The 20,362-nt window shown below is 42.6% G+C and overlaps 1 protein-coding gene across 1 annotated transcript; it reads left to right on the top strand.

The window, feature by feature from the left end:
• Positions 1–4,237: 4,237 nt before the first annotated feature.
• Positions 4,238–20,359, top strand: SEC62 (SEC62 preprotein translocation factor). Its single transcript, XM_054639316.2, has 8 exons — positions 4,238–4,390; positions 11,809–11,917; positions 12,304–12,409; positions 13,422–13,632; positions 15,282–15,374; positions 17,388–17,448; positions 17,753–17,872; positions 18,419–20,359. The coding sequence occupies exons 1-8, from the start codon at positions 4,355–4,357 to the stop codon at positions 18,883–18,885; spliced, it is 1,203 nt and encodes a 400-aa protein (XP_054495291.1). The 5' UTR covers positions 4,238–4,354; the 3' UTR covers positions 18,886–20,359.
• The last annotated feature ends 3 nt before the right edge of the window (positions 20,360–20,362 follow it).

The following is a 20,362-nucleotide window of genomic DNA, read 5'->3' as shown; positions in this document are numbered from 1 at the left end:
AACCACATACAGTGTCTGTGTGTGTGAATTACTGACATACAGATCAACCAACCAAAATGGCAAAACAGAAAAAGCACCACTGACCATGGAAAAAAAAGAAAGCACCAAACCAACCTGGTTCTTTGCTGCAGCCTTGGCTCATCAGCCAATCTTTGCTGATAATCTTTCTATTCCAAGGTTCCAACAGCTTTGCTGGAGGAGCAGCTGGGATTTGTGGGACTCCAGCAGTCCCTGAGCACTCTGCAGTGGAAGGTGCTCTGTAAAGCACTCACTGGCTTCCAGTTCAGCCTGTTAAATGGAGGGATGTAAACTCAAAACTTGCGTCCTTACATAAAAAAATATTTTTAACTCAAACACTTGCAATCATAACAACAAAATTATGATTTTATAAGACAATAACAGGTAGGTTTTTTAAGGCTATACCTTAAATATTGTAATTCTTATATTCTCCTCCTGCCACTGGCAAAAACAGATATAAGCTGGTTCTTCCAGAAAATATATAGATGTATTTTTCATTCAAGTGTCCATGTACATCCTCACTGACTCCAGCAGGGTCTGATTGACAGTGGTCTTTAGAAAGAGCTGATGTGCCAGCTCATATCAGGAGAGATGTATCCAGTTACTCACCAGTTACTGCTTAAATGAAATTATATTCTTACAGTGAACAAATCTGATATTAGAAATAGGTGCAAATTACAAAGAACCAGAGAAATTAGTTTTTAGTTCAATTAGAATTTTTGTCAGTTATATGTACCTAATAATTCTGGGTTGTACAGAAAGGAAAAGGAACTTGCAAGAGTGGAAGTATTTAAGAACTTTCTTAGTGAAAGATAATTATGGACATTTGTCTAATAAACCTTTGTTGTTCTGCTAAATTAAAAACAAAGTGGCTAACTAAATATTTATAAGCTTTTGAGATGGAAGTGACTCAGGATATGTCTACATTGGAATATGTTTCTGAGTTATGACTCACGTATTTGTGGGTGGATTTTATCTGAACCTTTCTTGACAGTATGTGATGCTGTGCAGTACAAAGCCCATATTCTTCATATTCTGAGCCCATTCAGTGTTGAAGCTGACTGGATGAAAAGGGAGGTCACTCCAGAGCCTGCAGCATGCTACCATCTGTAGACAATTGAGGAAAAGGCTCCTCACAGATTGCTGGGGAATTTCCTTCCTTTCCTTCTTTTCCTTCCTTTCCAAGGTGCATTCTCCCCTCCCTCCCCCAAATCCTTAAGGATAATCTGTGTGTCCAGAGGAGAAGCTCCTTGCAAGTTTGTTTGTTCAGAACTGACACTTGCTTTGCCTTTGAATGTCTCTCCAGTCTGTTTTGCAGAAGGCCCTGTAATTAGTGACATGCTTACCAGCAATTCCATTGCCAACACATGGCCTTGTCTTTCTGGTGTAGCTGTAGCTGAGGTAACCCCACATCATTTTTCTGGATCCAGGATGATTGAACCCAAAGCAATTAGACATAGCACAAAGGCAAGAAAATTGACAGAAGTGAATATAAGGGTATAAGAAAATATGTACCACAAAGAGTAAAACCTAACTCAGTGTCCTGCCCCAGAGGCCAAGAGAAGGTACCTAAATTAGAGCACAGGAACAAAGCAATAACGAATTTAGGATAATTCCTTTATTTCCAGGGTTCTACCTCCTAGGCAAACAGAGGTGATGTCTATATTTAATGGTAGTTCATTAAGTATTTTTGTTCCATCAGTGTATCCAGCTGGTTTTTGAGCCAAGCTTACAGCATCCATCCTGCTGTATTAGATCACACAGCTGGGGTGAAGAAGAGGGAAAAGGAGTTAATGAAATTCTGTTGGTTTGGCTTCAGTTGAAAGAGGAAACCACTCCACTTGTATGCAACATCCTTCTCAACAGTAATTCTGAATCTGTGATCATCACAATGGCAGTTGGCCTTTTATGGGCTGTGTCTTCACTGCCTAGTTCTGCAATGTTTCTTTTTGCAGCCTGCCCCACAGCTGAGACACACTAACATTAAACACAAGCTGTAAGAACCTTCACTTCCACTCCATGGCTTTCTTGGAATTCAGCCACTTGCTTCTCTCCTGCTCTGCCATCCTGATGACTGAAAGAATAAACTTGTTCCATGTGTGACTCAGTCATGATCTGCTCTGTACTCCAGAGTGGTTAAAATTCACCATCCAGAGCCTTACATGTTCCCTTGCCCATTTTCCATCCCTCAGTCCTTTCTTAGAGATCTGTTTGAAGTCATGGGTTTGCTCCCTGTGCTGCTCCATGCCCAGCTGTCCTGGGAAGAGCTCCTGCAATTTACTGTTTCAAAAAGGTGAATTAAAATTTCTATAGGGAAAAAAAAAAAGAGACATTAACCAGATATCCAAGGTGCTTTTCTGGCAGCAAATAGCTTGATGTACTGCAGATAACACACCATGCCAAAAAAAACCCCTGCAAAATGAATAGCTGAGCATTAAAGGTGTGTTTGTGAATCAGCAATAGATTCAAAGAGACAGAGGGCATAGAGGAGTAAGACCTAAGACTTTAAAAGAGCCCAAGAGTAGAAGTATGAGGGATGATGACCCATCAGGTGATTGCAGCCTTCAGGAGGAGGCCAGAGTGCATCTCCCATGGAGCAGGGAGAGTTTTACAGCTGAGGCTCTGCTTGTGCCTGTGCAGGGAGAGCAGAGGGGTCAGAGCTGCACCATGCCAAAGCCCTTACTGCAGCCATCGTGTAAGATTAGCATCTGTAAGTTACAGATGGCTAAAACTTCTTCTGCAAGAAAGCCTCCATGTCAGATGTGCTTTATATTACTGTAAGTCAAGCACATGAAATCACTGTTAAAATTATTGCCAACTTAAAGCATGTATTTTTTAATAAATGCAGTCTGCCTGCTTTTTATGAGGCATTGTTTTATTGTAACCATAAAAACTTCAGTTCCCTCTACCTAGAAGTTCATCTTTTGAATTACACTTTTCCAGTTCACTTACTCTGCAGTCAGTCAGCTTAATTTGTAACTTGTATAGATTTTCTGCCCAGCAACAGCAAAAGGAAAACATTCAACAGAAAAAGATGTCGTACCAGAAAGAGCACAAAACCTGGCACTGAAACTGAGGGGCAAATATGCTGCTGGAAGCTTTTTTAGGTTCTTAGTTGCCCAGTTTTCAATCTGAGAGTTCCAAATCACAGGAACAGAAAGGGGCAACAAGGTTTGAGGGGACTGGACAAGACAATGCAGCACTGTACATACTTTTCCATCCCAAAGTGCCAGGGTGTGGTTTGGAAACAAGAGCCAGGATAAATGATTATACGCTTTGCTAACTCCAGTGACCTCATAGCACAAGTATGTGGGACAACCTCTGGCAAAAGGCCCTTCTGCTTTATATAGGTTGCTTTCTGAATCTAATTCTGTAAGTATATGGGGTCTGAGTAATGAGTTTGTTCAAATAAGTACCAGTTAACAAAGGTGCTGTATTGAGCATCTTTAAGGCTTTACATCCTATTTCAGTGTATCAAAACTTAAACAGATTTTTACAGCCAGAGCTGGAGCAAGGCCAAGGGCTGAGGGGGGAGAGGGGCTGAGGAGCTCTCAGTGGTGCCCTGTGACAGGACAAGGAGCAATGGCCATCAAATAAAAGACGAGAAGTTCTACCTCAACATGAGGATTAATTTCTTCACATTGAAGGTGGCAGAACACTCGAACAGGCTGTCCGGGCAGTTTGTGGAGCGTCCCTCTGTAGAGACATTCCAAACTCACCTGGACACGTTCCTGTGTCACCTGCTCTGGGTGCCCGTGCCTTGGCAGGGGAGTTGGACTGGATGATGTCCAGAGTCCCTTTCGGCTCTAACAATCCTGTGGTTGTGTGAAGGGGGGTCGGTGAGGGGCTGAGGAACCGAGGCGAGGTGGTGAGGGCTGAGGGAGGTGGCGGGGGGTTGAGGTGGGATTAGGGCTGGGGGAGGCGCTGGGGCGGCATGAGGAGAACGAGGGACCGAGGAGGGATGGAGGGGACAGAGTCGGGGCGCTGCGGGGCGGTGATGGACCGAGGCGCTGAGGCGTGATAAGGCGCTGAGGGACCGGGGTAGAATGAGGCTTTGAGGGGACAGAGGGGAGCCAAGACGGGTCGCTGAGGGACCGAGGCGGGTCGCTGAGGAGCTGACAGACAGAGAGGGCACTGTGAGGCACCGAGGGGCTCGCCGAGGCACGCAGACGGCTCGCTGAGGGACCGGGGCGGGTGGCCGAGGGGCGGGGGGCGGTGACGGGCTGAGGCGCTGCGGGCGCGCCCCCTTCCCGCCCCTCCGCTCGCTCCCGCCGCCTCTCGCGAGGCCGCCGCCCCCCCCCCCGCGCGCGTCACCGGCGGAGCGGACGGGGACAACATGGCGGAGCGGCGGAGGCACAGGAAGCGCGTCCAGGTACCCGAGACTCCCCCTCCTCTCTATCTCTCCCTCCCCGCCCGGTGGCTCCCCTTCTCCGTGCTCAGAGCGGCTTCCCCTGCGGCCTTCCCGCCCGACGCTGTTGCGAGGTGGCGGCTGCGGGCGGCCCGCGGTGAGAGCGCCTCAGTCTCGGGGCGCCGGGAGCCCCTCAGGCCGGGGCCGGAGCCCAGGCTGGCAGGTTCTCCTCAGAATTTTCTAGCAGATTGGTAAACACTGTGAAAGCAGAATGGTGGAGCTCAAGTAGGAGCGTTTCGGGGCTGAGGGGCAGCCAGCGGGGCCCCCGGCACATCCGAGGCGCCCCCGCTTCATCCCCGTGGGCTCTGCGCCCTCAGAAGTTCTTCGTCTCTCCATGGCCAAAAAATTACACATGGAGCTGTTCCCAGTTTTTAATCGCCGTGTTATACTCAGAATCTTCCCGGTTACCAGTGTCGAACAATAGCTTAGCGAGGGTAACACCAAAAACACCCGGGAGCTGCTCCTTCACCCAGCGTGTCCGGCCCAGGGATCGTAAGCAGAAGCCGTGGGACAGATGGTAAAAGCATCTTAAAAGCAAACGTGCCCCAAGCAGGAAATGATGCGGGAAGGCAAGGAAAGGAAATTTGTGTCTGGAAAACATAAACAGGCACACCTATAAATAGACCTAATCAGCTTTGAGATCGTGTTAAAATGTAGTGATAATTGTGTGGTGGCACTGAGAGACAAACTGAGGGCTGCTTTGGTGTTTTCACTTACCTGGGAGCCTGGTATGTCGAGGTGTAATTTTTACATGGAGTTTTACAGAGTTTTTAAATGCATGTTTGGGGCGTACTTACAGTATCAGTGACCATAACACTCGTTACTGTTATGTGTTATCAACACTCGGCTAAATAGTGTTTGTTTGGGCTTTATTGCTCTGCTGTAAGAGCAGATAATATTCACGGGAGAGATCACAGAGCCATTCAACAATGCAAGCTTCATATGTCACCCTTCTGTTTGGCTGCCCCCTCTCCTTTCTCAGCCTTTCCTTTCCCAGCCCACTTTCCCTTCCCCCAGGAAGATGGAGATCTGCCTATACCTGTAAAAGTTCCTTTTTTTCCCTTTAATTCCAATTAGCGAGGCAGGGGGAGAAATGCAAGGAGTCATTAATCAAAATCTTGTTGAACGAGCCCTATCCATCACAGCATTCAATGAATTATTGCAAAACATCACATAATTATTCTCCTTTTAAGATTTTTATAGGTTGTCCCTTTCCAAGAATGACAAAGCACCCATCAAACCAAATTTAAACGTAATTTAATGTTTGTATAACACCCAAAGCCGTGGTCTTGCAGGTAGTTAAGCACATACTTAATTTCCAGCTTGTTAGCAGTAAAAGTATTTCCCAGATTGTTAGTAATTAAATCGATGTCTGGGTTTTAAAACTTAAAGTCGTGGCCTAAATTTGTGATATAATTATGCAAATAAATGTGTATCATCATAGGTTCCTAGTGCAGGTCAACAACAATGGGAAGACAAGACAGTGGACAAAGAATACTGGTGAATGCCCAAGGGGTGTTCTTAAGTGGTCAGTGAATAAAACAACTCATGGGTTTTGGATTTAATTTTTCTTAAGCTTTTTGAACTTTACTGGCATATTTGCAGTATGATTATCACGTTTTTCAGGCTCATGCTGCAAGTGTCTTCTTTTAAAATCAAGTGTGGGATTTTTATTCGTAGGTGCTTCAAGTGTTTTAGCAGTGTGTACTTAATTTAAGGTGATGTTGCCCCCCTAAAGAGATTATTTATTGTGCTGCACACAAGTCTGACATCAGAATACCCTGTATTTCTTGACAGGAGTGAGGTTCTTGGGAAAAATCAGTGGTTTTAGCTGTGGATGAGGCTGATGTAATGGAGTTCAATTAGAAAAACCATGGGCACAGAGCCTGGGTTCGGAATGAATTTTTGTAGGATTTCCTGCCTGCCATCAAGATTAGAATCATGGTAGTTATGTCAGATAGCTAGACATGAAAAAAGGCTCAAAAATAGTTCAAAGTTCTGTCTAGGCTGCTCCACATTTCCCATCGGAAGCAGTCACAGGAAGGATGTGTTTCATGGAATGCACTTTCAACAAAAGACACATTGCCCAATGTGTGTTGCATAGCTTAGACTCTTCCTCTGAAAGTTACAAAAGTTGCAAAAATTTTAACTTCGGAAGTTTGAACAAAGATATTTCAGAGGTAAAACTCTCCCAGTGTCATTCCTGATGGTAATTTAATTGTAATCAACAGGGAGATTAATTCAGACATGCAGGAGTGAAGGGAGGCTGGTCTGTAGGATGCAGATTGCTTCCCAGTGGCTCCCACGTGATTCAGATGTCTGAAATCAAGAATGCTTGCTGTGTATAAAGGACTTACTGACAGAAAAACAACATATGTTGTCTAATGGCTAGTTTAATCTTTTTATTTTGGACAAAATACATCTCAAAAGATGGGAGATGCCTTTGAATGCCTGCTACTCCAGCAACCTGATCAAAACTACTTCATGTCTTGGAACTATATTTTTTTCCATATGTGTCCTGAAATATTCACTTAACCACAGAGGTTCAGTGTTGTTTCCTTTGGGCCGGGTAACACGTGGCACTGTGCTGGCAGCTCTGCAGTTTGACTGTTAAATAGGCATTAAGTTTTCATTTCCTTGGCTGCATTCCACGGGCACGGTTTTAGTCTGCCCGTGTCAGGTTTTGGGCTGATCTTTGCGTTGGGATTAACAGCGCTTGGCATCGCACCTTGTTGCTATGTCCTGCACTCCAGAAATGTTAATGCACGTAAATACTGCTCCTGGAAGGAGAGAAAACAGCTCCTGGGCACTTTGGGGGTCAATGTCTCACTGCAAATTGATGGCTGAGGTGGCATCGGTGCCATTAATGACAGGTACTTTCCTTGTTGACTTTTTTCTTTGATTCGAGTTCTGAGATTCTCCTGATGAAGGACATCTACTAATCATTAACTCTTGTAGCCTACAGCTGGCTCCTGTTATGATTTGGGTTCTGCTGGAAGGAAAATGCACAGCTGCAGAGCTGCACTGCTGCTCCTGTGCTGCAGTTTTGTGTGAATGACTCTGAAAAGGATCTGCAGAAAGGACAATGCAATGGTTTTCCAGTAACGCATATTTTACTCCAGCTTGGTCATTTGGCTTGATTTTCTTCATAAATTCTAGTAAAGATGAGTGGGATGATAACAAAGGAGACTGGTTAAATTATGTCTTTGAAAGCTGGGTGGTATCAGCTGATAGAGGAGGAAGAAACAAAGATCAAAGGGGCAAAACAAAGCTGATAAATGGGAATGAAAAGCAGCAGCCTGAGTTGTCATTAAAACAAGAATCAGTCTTTTGGAAATCTTGAGTTACATTTTTGGAGGTGGGAAGGGAAAAAGTCAGAACAGCTGGCCTGGGGTTGGAAGGGGACTGAAGCTGGTGTGTTTTGGCTTCAAAACACTGTACATTGCTCCTTGGATCTGTTTTAGAACTCTGTATGTTTACAGAGTTCTGTATGTTTTGCTCAAAAAAATTAGTGGTTAAAAAGAAAGAGGGAAGAAAACAGATACTTCTGTTTTCATAGGATATGGACTGCAAAACATCTGCTAATCTTTTTCTGTAAAGAAAAGTTAATGTTTTGTGGCCAGCGCATGGCCACGGTAATCCAGAAGAACTGGTTTCTCCACATGGCTCTGCCACAGTTTCTTTTAAGAGACCTGGGGCTGTCCTTGTACTGGTCATCAGTGCAGGAGTCGGACAAGTCTGTGTTTGTTAGTCACTGAAGAAAGCTGGCATGTCCTAAGAGCAAGTCCTAGCACCCTCCTGGTGTGTTTGTTTCCCCCTCCCCACTCCCATCATGCCAATTTCTGCTTTTTCTTTGTCTATGGCGCGTCGGTTTATTTCAGGCAAAGTACAAATATCTCAGCAGCACCCAGTAACCTGCCACAGAACATCCCCTCTGAGATCCTGACAGTCCACAGGGAAGGGGAAAAGATAATCCTGCAGTTCAGCCCAAGCTGTGATGTGCTCAGCACTGTCAGAGTAGGCTGATGCAGCTGTAGGGTCTCTACAATGAGGGGTGTGGAATGGAACCTGGCCTGACACAGTGGCACTTTTGATGTAGCCTCTCAGCTTGAAAAACAGGCACCACATGATAAATGTGCTTAAATTTCTTCTTTTCTTTATCTGAAAACTGTATCAACTATTAGGCTTCAGCAGCCTGCTTTGAGGGATGGTGTTCTGAAAATCTAAGAGCAAAGAAATCAACTAGATATTGTTTCATTGAAATAAAAGAATTTTGATGACCTTTTTGAAACAGAGGAGCATAAATCCTTGTAATGCATTTGGCTGCATATGGAATAACTTGTCTTGCTAATGACACTCATCATTTACTCTCTTCTGATTTTCCAGAAACCCTGTTTATGTTACCAGGTTGTGGAAGGAAATTGGCCTGTCTTGGGTCTTACCTGTCTTCTTGCAACTGTGATGCAAAGAGGGGTTAAAATGATTGCAGTTTTCAAACCAGAAATGTGCTCTGCCCTTTTGTCATCCACTGAGTGTTCCAGGAGTAGGAAAACCTGAATAAATCATGCTTGGGTAGAGCTGAGGGGGAGAATTCAATGTCTCAGTTCTGATGTTATTCTGATGTGTTCAGGCCTCTCTGGTGCTGCAGTCCCAGCTGGGGGTTGAATTATGAATCCATGCACTGAAGTCCAGCAGGGACTGTGCTGTACTTTGATTTGGGAGATAATGGTAAGTTTGATTAGGACTTTCCCTTCACTTCAGTGAGTCTGGAAGGTCCCTGGGTTTGATTGTCCTTTTATGAATTCATATAGGACAGAATTGTGATTGAGAATTATTCTTAAAAATTTAAAATGTCTTTGCATTTCTAGCAAGTCACTAGGCTGAGCACTGCTTTTCCTGTCAGTAGGTGGAGTTCTGTCTAGACAAGTAAGAAATTTGGTTTGATTTTATTTTTAATGGCCAGAGTTTGTAAATCACCACAGATTGTAAATCTCTGAATCTTACATGCTGTCTGGTGACAACACAGGCTACTTTTAAAAATGAATACAACATTTGGTTGAACTGCAACTTTTAAAAGTTGTGCCTAGGGTAATGAACTTACCATTGCTTTGGTTGATTTCATTTATTGATGGAATATGTTATTTTCTGTCAGTCATTTATTTTCACATTTTAATGGAAGCCTGGCTCTGCAAACAAAGCAATGAAAAATGGGGATTAAATTGCAGGGGACACTTTCTCAGAATGAGCTCAGTTAAACTGTGGCAATCTCTCTCACTGGGAAGCTTTTTTTGTTAGGCTGTTATGAAACTACCCCTCACAAAGCAATAGAGAGAAAGGAGCAATAAAAAAAAGTCTCCTGGTGCCAGCCCCTGCCTGTGTAGTGCATCACATGACCCAGCAGGATCATAAATATTTTAGGAAGAAGGGGAAAAACCACCTTAGCAGAGGAATTAGCACTGATGAGAATATCTGCAGTTTCTCTGTCTCACTGTCCGTGCTCTGAAGAACATTTGCCCTGTGAATTGTTCCAAATTTCATTTGCTGACAGGAATTACTAGAAAAGCAGCGTTTCACACACAGCTGCTGCCTGCAGTTCCCAGTCTGCTGGTGCCTTATCCCATTGGCAATGATGGGACACAGTCACTTGTTTTATTTCAGTGCACTGGAGCCCCTTTTGTTGCTGTTCAATTACTCTGGTACCAAGTTTGGTGGCTTGGTTTGATTTACAGTTACTGGTACAGCTGTACCATGTCAGAGGACCTGAAACCACAGAACATAAATTATCTGCATACATGGCACTGTCAGGGAATAGTTTTCTTATCTGATGTTCAATGCAGATTTTTAAAATTTAAAAATTAAGAATATGGATTGAACATGCAGCAGGAGGTAATATCCATTTGAGGACTGTTAGGATCATCTGGCCTAATTTGGGTACATTTTTGAAACTACCTGGTGAGTGAGCATATTTCTTCTTCATATGGAGGATTTTTAAAAAAGTCTCAGAACTAAGGGCTATGGAGTCTTTTGGTCATTTGGATACCTTGTGTCTGCATTATTCTCTTTAAAATTCTCCTCAGACAGGAAAAGCAACAATCTCCTCTAGAGGGATACTCATTAACCAGTTGGTTTTGAAAGTTAGCTGTTGAAAATTAACAACTCCTACCGTCTGAAGCTTTTATTCTGGTGTAAACACAGCTATTTCACCTTGCATTTCCATTTAACATGCTGCTTGTGATATTATGATTATACACCTTAAAAGCAGTCATGGAGGTTGTATATGTTTATTGACCTTTAGGAATATTAGGTCTTTAAACAGACTCTGAAACTTTTATTCCTGTAAATGACCAGTCTGATTTGTGGGTGATACAATCTATTTCTTCAGGCAACACCAGAGGAGCAGGCACAGAAAAGGCACTGCACTGTGGAAAGCTGTCCTGTGTTCCTGTGCTCCTGAGCCACAAGTAGCAGAGGGGGTTGGACAAACCTTATGGATTAAAAGAATTTACAGAAAAGTATTTTGAAGAAGTTAGCATAAGTCAGTTTAATATCCCAACCTATGGGTTTCTTCAGATATGTTTTTGTGAAGCATGAACATTAGGAAGTTCTTCCATTCCCTGCTTGCAAATATTAGATCTAAATTTTACATAATGAAAATGCCCATCTCCATCCTTCTGCCTTACACATCTCAGAGTTCTCTTACCTCTCTGCAAGGTGGTAAAAGCACAGAATTTGTGAATGTGTGCAGACTAAGGGCTCCCTTCTCATCAAACATTGGTTTTGGTGTTTAAATTTCATCCTGCTGTGCTTTTATCCTGATGTTCTACTCTGTAGATGGGCAGAATCTCCTCAAGGGTACTCTGAAGTCTCATGCTGTAGTCAAAGTGGGCAAAGAAATTTTCTAGCCAAATCTTTCAGCTTCTTTTCAACTTGGTTTTCTCCTTCTCACATGAAATCTGAGCTGCTCTGTCAGAGTGCCTACATTGCTGTCATTTCATACACACTCATTCCTCACTCTGCTGTGTCTTTATTCCCAGCTTCACAACTGTTTCCATCCCAGCTGTGTACCTTAAGCAGCTTCCCATGTGCTGCTTTCCTCTTAGGCCTTCCTTTAGTTTGCTCTTTCTACAGGTCTGCTAAAGGAGTTTGTCCTCCTTACCTTCAGTTCATCCAACTTGAGATTTGCTGCTTTTTTGCTGCCTGTAGACAGAAAGTTCTCAGGAAAAATGACTTGACCTATTTTCATATCCTTTATATTTTATTTGTTTAATGTGCCATTAAATAATGAAGACAAGACTTTGCAGTATCTGATTTTTAAGCCCAAATGGGTGATTTTCTTATCTGTTTAAAACTGTATTAACAACTTTTGACTTCTCCCACTGTAGGAAGTTGGTGAGCCATTCAAGGAAGAGAAGGCTGTTGCTAAATACTTGCGCTTCAACTGTCCAACAAAATCCACCAACATGATGGGCCACCGAGTTGATTATTTTATTGGTAGGGTTGCTTTTAACCAGAGAATTCTGGTTTCTTCTAACATTGCACTTGGAGGGTGGGAGAGGCTGTTTTATTTTTATTAATAGTACTTTATCTAATAAGTACTGATCCTACAGTTTGGTTTTGAAAACTTAGCTAGGTATTAGGAAGCCATAAAATTAATCTCACTAGCCTGGAGTAAATGCAATCAACTTTTCACGCTGTGGTTTAAAGGTGTGGGATGTCAAGAGGAATATATTTCAGAATAGTGACTAGTTTTACTTGAAAGATTAAAAGGATGTGGAACATCACCAGAACAGACTGGTTATTGTTATTCAAGGAATATAGACTAAATGTTAAAAATAATGTTAATTTGAATGCATTTTTAATTCATTTTTCCCCTCCAGCTTCCAAAGCTGTGGATTGCCTCCTGGATTCTAAATGGGCGAAGGCGAAGAAAGGAGAGGAGGCTCTCTTTACAACCCGGGAGTCTGTAGTTGATTACTGCAACAGGTACGACCCAGGCTGCTTCTTCAGTGTCATCAATGGCTGCAGTTGTCCAGATGTCACAGTTATTTAGGAACCAATGTAGCTCGGGCTTTGTGCATCCTAGAACTTCAGGATGTATGCAAAAACAATGATTGTAATGATTTATATTGCTGTGTTTGAGGGTGGAAATGATGCAGTTTCATTATTTTTGTTCCCAGAACTCTCCCAGGCTTTCACTGCGCTGCTTGGGGCAGCAAGGTGAACCAAAGCAATTTCCTGAATTTTGCCAATATTTGAAGTGAGTAGGGTCAGTGCTCTCAAATCTCTGTCCCTGCTGTCTGAGGAGCAGGATTCTCTGCTGCTCTTCCTGTTGGGAATTTGGCTGTGCTCCTTTGAAGGATGTTTCTAGTTGGTGACAACCTTAAGAATACCAAGTACTACATCCTGGTGCCCTGCTTGCCATATATTTATATCTTTATATCTCCATACATAAATAGATACTACATGCACTTGCAAGAAGGTCTGTTTGTAGCTGACAGGAAGGGAAGACTTGGCATAGGTACCATAATTTCAACAGAGTCATTCTGTTCATTGTGCATCACTTACCAGAGACCTTGATGAGCTGTATGTCCACTTCCTTATTTTTGCTATGAAATACATTGACATGAACTTGAAAATAAATAGTGCAGGAATTGCATTAATGGGAAAGATAATTAAATGGATCTGGTGGGTTGCTGTATCCTACATCTTGTGTGTTCATTTAAATCTGCAAAATGCTGCCTCAGAAAAGTACAGTTTTTACCCAGTTTTGAACAGATGAACCAAAAAAAGCAAAGCAACAGGCAAGACATGGGATAAGTAGGTCTGGTGTGTGTAGCTGTAAATAGAGCAGATGATTGTGACCTTGCCTTTCAGTCATGCTGGTCATGATCATGTTAGAAAGATAATCTAGAATGGTGTCTGATAACATAATTGAGTGTAAATGTTGTTCTCCCAGCTGCACTTAAATGAATCATTTAACTTATTTCATTTTAAGACTCCTGAAAAAACAGTTCTTTCATCGAGCCTTGAAAGTGATGAAAATGAAACCTGACAAGGATACAAAGAAAGAAAAGGAAAAAGGAAAGGCTGAGAGTGGAAAAGAAGAGGAGAAAAAGAGCAAGAAGGAAAGTGGCAAAGATGAAAAAACAAAGAAGGAGAAAGAAAAGGAAAAGAAAAAGGATGGTGAAAAAGATGAGTGTAAGAAGGTAAGTACTGTGTGCAAGAGAAGAGACAGACCTGTAACAAATACCTCAACAGATTTTTAACATTGCACTGGCTCAGAAGTTGATTATTCTAAAATATGCCATGCCTTATTTTCCTGTTTCCATCTCTAAATTATGCTGCTTTTTTTTTTGTTGTTGTTACCTTTTGAATTTGTCTTATCTTGGTCTAGATCAAAAAAGAGGCTTCAGCTGGCCTTTGTGTACCTTGTCATCTTTGAATGTGGGCTGAGTTAATCAGAACCTGTTTGTCTCCAGGGGCAGCAGGCAGGGAGGCTGTGTAGATCAGCCACCATAGAATGACACATGTACATGTGACCAAACATCCAAAGCAGTGCAGCTGCAGCAGTGAAACAAAAGAGTTGTGCAGAGTTTGGTAACAGGAATGTTTGGAATGCCACATTCGGTATGTGGGGCCTGTAACCGGCTGTGTGACAGCCTCCATGACTGCCTGCATCCTGCTTCCTTGCACTTGAGCTTCCAAGTTTAAACTACAACTGTGGTACAGGTTCTAATGTGGTTTGGGTTTGTTTTCACTCCTGATTGGTTTTATTACATATTTATTATTAGCAGAACAGAATTTCTAAAGGAGAAACTTGATGAGTGAATATGGTGTTCCTTTTACAATCAGTGCTCTGAATAGTGAGAGTTAGTAGGATAGTGGGCCAAAGTAACTCCCATTCAAACATTCCTAAGTGAAATAATGGCACATCTAGTGAGAGTTACAGTCTGTCTACAAAGGTTTGGCTGTCCAGAGAAGCATAAATGGTGAAAAAAGGGTTATAAACAGGACAATCCCACTGCAGTCCCAGCCCAGTGTAAGATAACCCAATCCCTGAGGTACTGCAAAATGCTGATTATGAAAGTAACAAACTCCTCCATTCCACTGTCATCAGGGGAGGTACATTATTAAATGTATGTTAATTTTTAAACTAATCATTATTTATTGAACAGATATTTAGTGTATTATGTAAGCCAGTGGGTAGGAACTTGAATGAAACACAGGACCAAAACCACAAAGTTAATTTCTCACAATGAAGTAGGCAAAGAGAAGCAAACAGGAGACAGAGAAGAGGAAGCAAAAGACCCAAAAAAGAGATTGAGGAGGACAAAGAATAAATGGGCAGAAACTGATTCTGCCAGGATGTCCATTTGGTAAATATGGCACTAAAATAGCAAATAATTCTACCAAAGTCAGTGATGGTGAAGTGTTGTTCCCTATTCTTGATCCCTGTACAGACTTCCTGTATCAGCCCAGCTTTGCCAGGCATTTGATGCCACAGTGTAATCCTGAAGTCAGAGACTAGTCCTTAGGCACTAAAAATGAGATTTCTCTTTACTTACAATTTTCCTTGATTTTTAAGGTACCCAGTTGATAATAAATAAGAACAGGAGGAATTAAAGTATCTTTAAAAAAAACCCAAGAAGTGTGAACATGATCTTAAGTTTGTGAAAAGTGACCAGATTAAATATATTAACAGATACTATAAATTAAATTAAAATATGTTGTAAAGATCATGTACAATATGAAATATAAAAAATAAAACATTAGATTTTTGTAATTTTAATATATAATGGTTTGTATATGTATTTTAAATATAAAATATAGATAAAATATTTATGTTTGTCCTTAGGATGACACCCCAGGAACACCCAAGAAAAAGGAAACTAAGAGGAAATTTAAACTTGAGCCACATGAAGACCAGGTTTTCTTGGATGGAAATGAGGTAAGATTTAGAGGTGCTTTTCAACTCTAGGTGTCACCATGCTATTGTCAGACAATACTGTAATTTACTGGATTTCTGCAAACTCCTTCTTGACATGTTGAAAGAAAAATTAATGGCAATGTGATGGCTGATCTTGAAAGCAGATTTTCAGATACTTCAAGGAGGTAAAAGACAGGTAAATAGAGGATAGTAACTTAAAAAAAAAGAACCCAAAGAAAACTTCCTTACCAGTAGTTGAGGCTTTGGTAGCCATGAGGTGAAGTGTTTGTCCTCAGGGTGGATTCAGGGGCCGGTGGAGCTGACCCTGCCTGGGACAGGAGGGTGGGACAAAGACTCCTGAAGTCCCTCCAGCCCAGCTTATCCCACAGCCACTGCCTTGCCAAAATTGTTCTAAGCCAAACCAGCCTTCCAGGCCACCATGTTCAGAGACAGCAGGGGAAATAAAAAATACCTGCCTGGCTCTGTGATCTGAGCAGACAGGTGATCCTTTGGCATTCCTGAATGCTCATCCTGGCTTTGCCACTGAAATTGTGGCCTTAAATACTTCTGTGTGCTTTGCTGTTCTGGAAGACCAAGAATTTAATCATTTACCAGCTCTGTAATGTACAGAGTCACATTTGTGCTTCTCAAGTTTGGGATAAGTGGTAAGTTCTGCTGTGCTGTGTTGATGCTGCGTGTGGCTGTACTGGAATCTCCCCAGAATTCTTGTGTTCCTTTGGTTATAAAACATACATGGCAGCAAATTCTGTAAATAAATCACTTGTACAGAAAATGTGTTTCTCCTTTGTATCTTGATTTTACTTTTCTCAGTTCTTCTACACTTACTTTGCTCTGTTTCATCCCATCTCATGTGGAATCACATCCAGCTCTGATCCTCCCTGTTGTCTTCACATGAGGTGCCCATTCCAAATGAGGCTGCAGCACAGTATCTGCAATACCACAGTATTTACTGCTTGTCCTGACATCAGTTTATTAATGAGCTGACATTTTTTAGCAACTGTAATCCACAAAAGCTTTTTTTAAAGGAGTAGCTAATTTAGAGCCAATTCTTGTGTATTTGCATTAGAGCTGGGTTTTTCCCTTGCCCTCATTATTTTGCACTTACAAAGCTGGATATCACACACTTATTGCCAGTCACCATCTTCAGCTTGCCTGGGCTCCCAGAACAGCTGTCTGGCAGCAGCTGCACCTGAATACAGTCAGCTTTGGCACCCTGTGGGAAGCAGAATGTGAAATATTTATTGCATCACACGGAATCACCACTGCCTCCCAGGTGCCCTTCTGGTAGTTGGTATTGACACATCTGCAATGAGGGTTGCTGGTTTCCAGTAACCAGCAGCTTCTTCTCATAGTTAAAGCTCGGATTCAAACTCTTTAGTTTGCTAAGAAAAAAATCACAGATTTTCTAGTTCAGAAAACCCTGCACTTTACCAAGGAGTTTTTCATTTATGGCTGAGCAGCTCAGATTCAAATGGATCCACAGCTCTCACACAAACATTTGGCTTTGAGAGTTGCAACTGTAGATGTAGAGCTAACAGTGCTGTGGGCCAGAGGGTGCAGGGCCACTGATCTGAGCCCAGCACAGGGCCTGCACTGAGCATTCCAGCTGCCTCCCTTGTTCCAGGTGTGCAGTTTCTCTGTTTTCCTTTCAAAACTCAAAAGACTTTTTGTTTCCACTTAGTGGACTTGGGAAACTTTTTATTTTTTTGCCTTTTTTTTTGGCTTCATGCTGAACAACATTAATGAATAAAGAAAGATACAACCAAACCTTGATTCCAGAAATCTTTCATTTTCCCATCAGTTCTGCTGTCTGATTGTTTTCCTCAGGATTACATCACCTGTCAGTTACCCTTCCTAGGAATCAGGACCCCTTGCCCTGCCCGGGTGCTGACCAGGAGGCCTTTTGCTCAGCACCAAGCATTGCAGCCTGGCAGTGAGTGTTTGGGGAGGGAATACACGAGATGTTTATCAGAGAGCTTGTTCTGAGTGTAAACCTCATCATTTGTGTTGTAGGTCTACGTGTGGATCTATGACCCTGTTCACTTTAAGACTTTTGCCATGGGACTCGTACTCGGTAAGTCAGAGTATACACAAGTTGTTTATTTCTGTTGCCTTTAAGCTAACCAGTGAGTTGTCCAGTGGGCAAATGTGGGTTATGTAAAAATATGAAATATGTTACAAGTGATGCATTTCTAACCCTAGAACTTGTGTAGAATAAAACAAATCAGCTAATTTTATTTTTGAAAATCTAAAATAGTATAGATGTTAACTGAATCTAAGGCACTACTTTGAATGAGCAGTAAGCCTGGAACCTCTGTACATGTACCAGGAGAAACTAATGATGCTTCTCGTGCCTCTGTCCTGCCCTCCCTGCCCAGTGATTGCCGTTATCGCCGCCACCCTGTTCCCGCTGTGGCCAGCCGAGATGCGCGTCGGTGTTTATTACCTCAGCGTGGGCGCCGGCTGCTTTGTCGCCAGTATTCTGCTCCTCGCCGTCGGTGAGTGTGGGCAGGCGGGTCCGAGAGGCCGGAGGCGCAGCCCAGCTCCTCCCCGAGCTCGGGCTGGGCGGTGCCGCTTCCCGGGACGCTGTTCGGCCGCAGCCGGGCGGGTCCTGTGTGCGCTTCCCTGCGGCCAGCGGGTGTCACAGTTGTGCCACGGGAAGAGAGAGAGCTCAGGCTCGTGTCACCTGTCGGTGTTCCTTGTGTAGTGCAGATTCGTTTACTGCCTGTGTTTAAACAAATAAGTGCGGAACAACTGCACACAGAAAGATACTAAGAGGTGAGAGTGGTGTCACCAGGATTTTAAAGCTTTCTGTGGCAGAGGGTTTAAAAGTTAAATGTGAGATAAGATCCATGGTTAGTGGGGTGGAGGAGAGGTGGGAAGAACAAACTCCTCCACACAGCTATTGTGGAATGAGGGGTTTCCCCCCAGCATCCCCCAGTCCCTGGCTGGGGGTGGGCATTAGCAGTGACCATCTCTTACAGCGTGGTTGTACACTGTATGTGTCTGTAACAAAATCCAAACTTTCCCTTGTTTTCACACAGCTCGCTGCATCCTTTTCCTTATCATCTGGCTCATCACTGGAGGAAGGCATCACTTCTGGTTCCTGCCAAACCTTACAGCAGATGTGGGATTCATTGACTCCTTCAGGCCCCTGTACACACACGAATACAAAGGACCAAAAGCAGACTTAAAGAAAGAGGAAAAAGCAGAATCCAAAAAGCAGCAAAAATACGACAGCGAGGAGAAATCAGACAGTGAGAAGAAGGAAGAGGAGGATGGAAAGACAGAAGGCACAAGGAACTCAGGAACAGACGGCTCAGGAGGAGAGCGACATTCAGACACTGACAGTGACAGGCGCGAAGATGACAGGTCCCAGCACAGTAGTGGCAATGGAAACGACTTTGAAATGATCACAAAAGAGGAACTGGAACAGCAAACAGATGAAGGGGATTGTGAGGAGGAAGAGGAGGAAGATACCGAAAGTGGGCCTTCACATGGAAAATCATAACTCACTGTGGTTTGGGACTAAGTATGTGCAAATGGTTGGATTTTCTTTGTTGGCTGATCACCAAAACATAGACCATACAGTAGCATCTTTGTTTGCTGAAATATCCGTATTACCAGTTTTTTATCTAGTTCCTTCATTTTTTTAACCATTAACTCGATTACTCGGTACTATGTTAATCATTAATCTCCATTTACGGAAGTTTTATCAATTTGACAGGTTTTTTATTGATTGATAGGTTGCCCAGATTGTCCTCAAACATACTGAACAACATCATTTTCTGGTACTTGCATAACTGGTCAATTAGTTTAGCTTCTCAAACTTGCTTTTGTAAACCAGGTAAAAGTTGAATGACCAAATCTCAGATTATTCCTGGTTATCCTCATCTGATAGTTAGGTAAAGCCCTTCTTAGCCCACAGCCTTCTTGATATTTTTCTTGATTTTGTTTTCAAAAGATTGTGAGAACTTTCCTGAGAAAACTAGTTTTAGCAGAAGTATTTTGCTGACAGTAGAGGAGCTGGTAGTGCTGAATTTGGCTGCAGTGTTCTCTGTTTCTCCAGCCTGTGTGCCAGCAACTGAGGAAATCCAAACTGGTTTTGTTCATCCAGTGCAGAGAGAGATGTCATCTCCAGCAGGTGAAGGAAGCAGCATGGTTTGGAAATGATGGCTGTTTTCTTTCTCCTGCTCCATCATAATTTAAAAACAAATGTATTCTGTACATAATTTACAAATAAAGCAAACCATTTACTTTAACTGCTACTTATTATTTAGAGATTTGATCCAGCATTCAGTTTGTATTATTGAAGCCATGTTGTGGTGTATCTATCAGAGAAATGCAAGTCAAGAGGACCTCACGGAGTATTTGTGTATGATTGGTAGCTGTTCCACAGAAGCTTTAGTTTTGTGCCAACATTCCATGTATTTGAGTAAATTGATCTTTATTAAATGAAAGCAAACACCAGAGCTGTATGGATGCCTTAATGTTAAACCTCTCTGTACTCTGGAACTGGAGTAGTTTTAAGCAGAAGAGGCAGGAGAGTGTTGCTCTGCTCGCAGAGCTGCTGTGAGATGACCATTAATGTTTGTAAACCCCTCGGAGGAGCCGCTGCCTCTGGGCAGGATGGACTGGAGCTCTTGGCTCACTGAGCATGGAAGAAGTTACAACTCAGCCTCTTTCCTCTCAAGGACTTTATAGATTTGATTGTCTTCCCAGCCCACTCAGAGAAGATGAGGGTAAGAGAATTTTTTTTCCTATCCTAAATTGCTTCCCATCCTTCCAGCGTCGGCATTTTGGATGAAGATACCAATTTTTCAGATTGTGCAAATACATACATCATCATGGTTGCATTGACAAACAGTTCATGGATATGGTGTATTTACTTCTTAAATCCTGAATAGTTACTCCATAAGGAAACAGATAAATTGGATCACTTTTTTATTAATATAGCAAAAAAATTAAAGGACCCATTAACTAAACAG

Source organism: Agelaius phoeniceus, chromosome 10, assembly GCF_051311805.1.
Source record: "Agelaius phoeniceus isolate bAgePho1 chromosome 10, bAgePho1.hap1, whole genome shotgun sequence".
In the NCBI taxonomy this organism is placed as follows: Eukaryota; Metazoa; Chordata; class Aves; order Passeriformes; family Icteridae; genus Agelaius; species Agelaius phoeniceus.
The sequence above is the reverse complement of the archived record's forward strand: the minus strand, read 5'-3'. Positions and strand labels throughout refer to the sequence as shown.

Coding starts and splice junctions, on each gene's coding strand:
- SEC62 (XM_054639316.2), top strand. CDS start 4,355: ATGGCGGAGCGGCGGAGGCACAGGAAGCGCGTCCAG. Junction 12,410..13,421: donor GTAGTTGATTACTGCAACAG/GTACGACCCAGG, acceptor TTTCATTTTAAG/ACTCCTGAAAAAACAGTTCT. Junction 17,449..17,752: donor TGCCATGGGACTCGTACTCG/GTAAGTCAGAGT, acceptor CTCCCTGCCCAG/TGATTGCCGTTATCGCCGCC.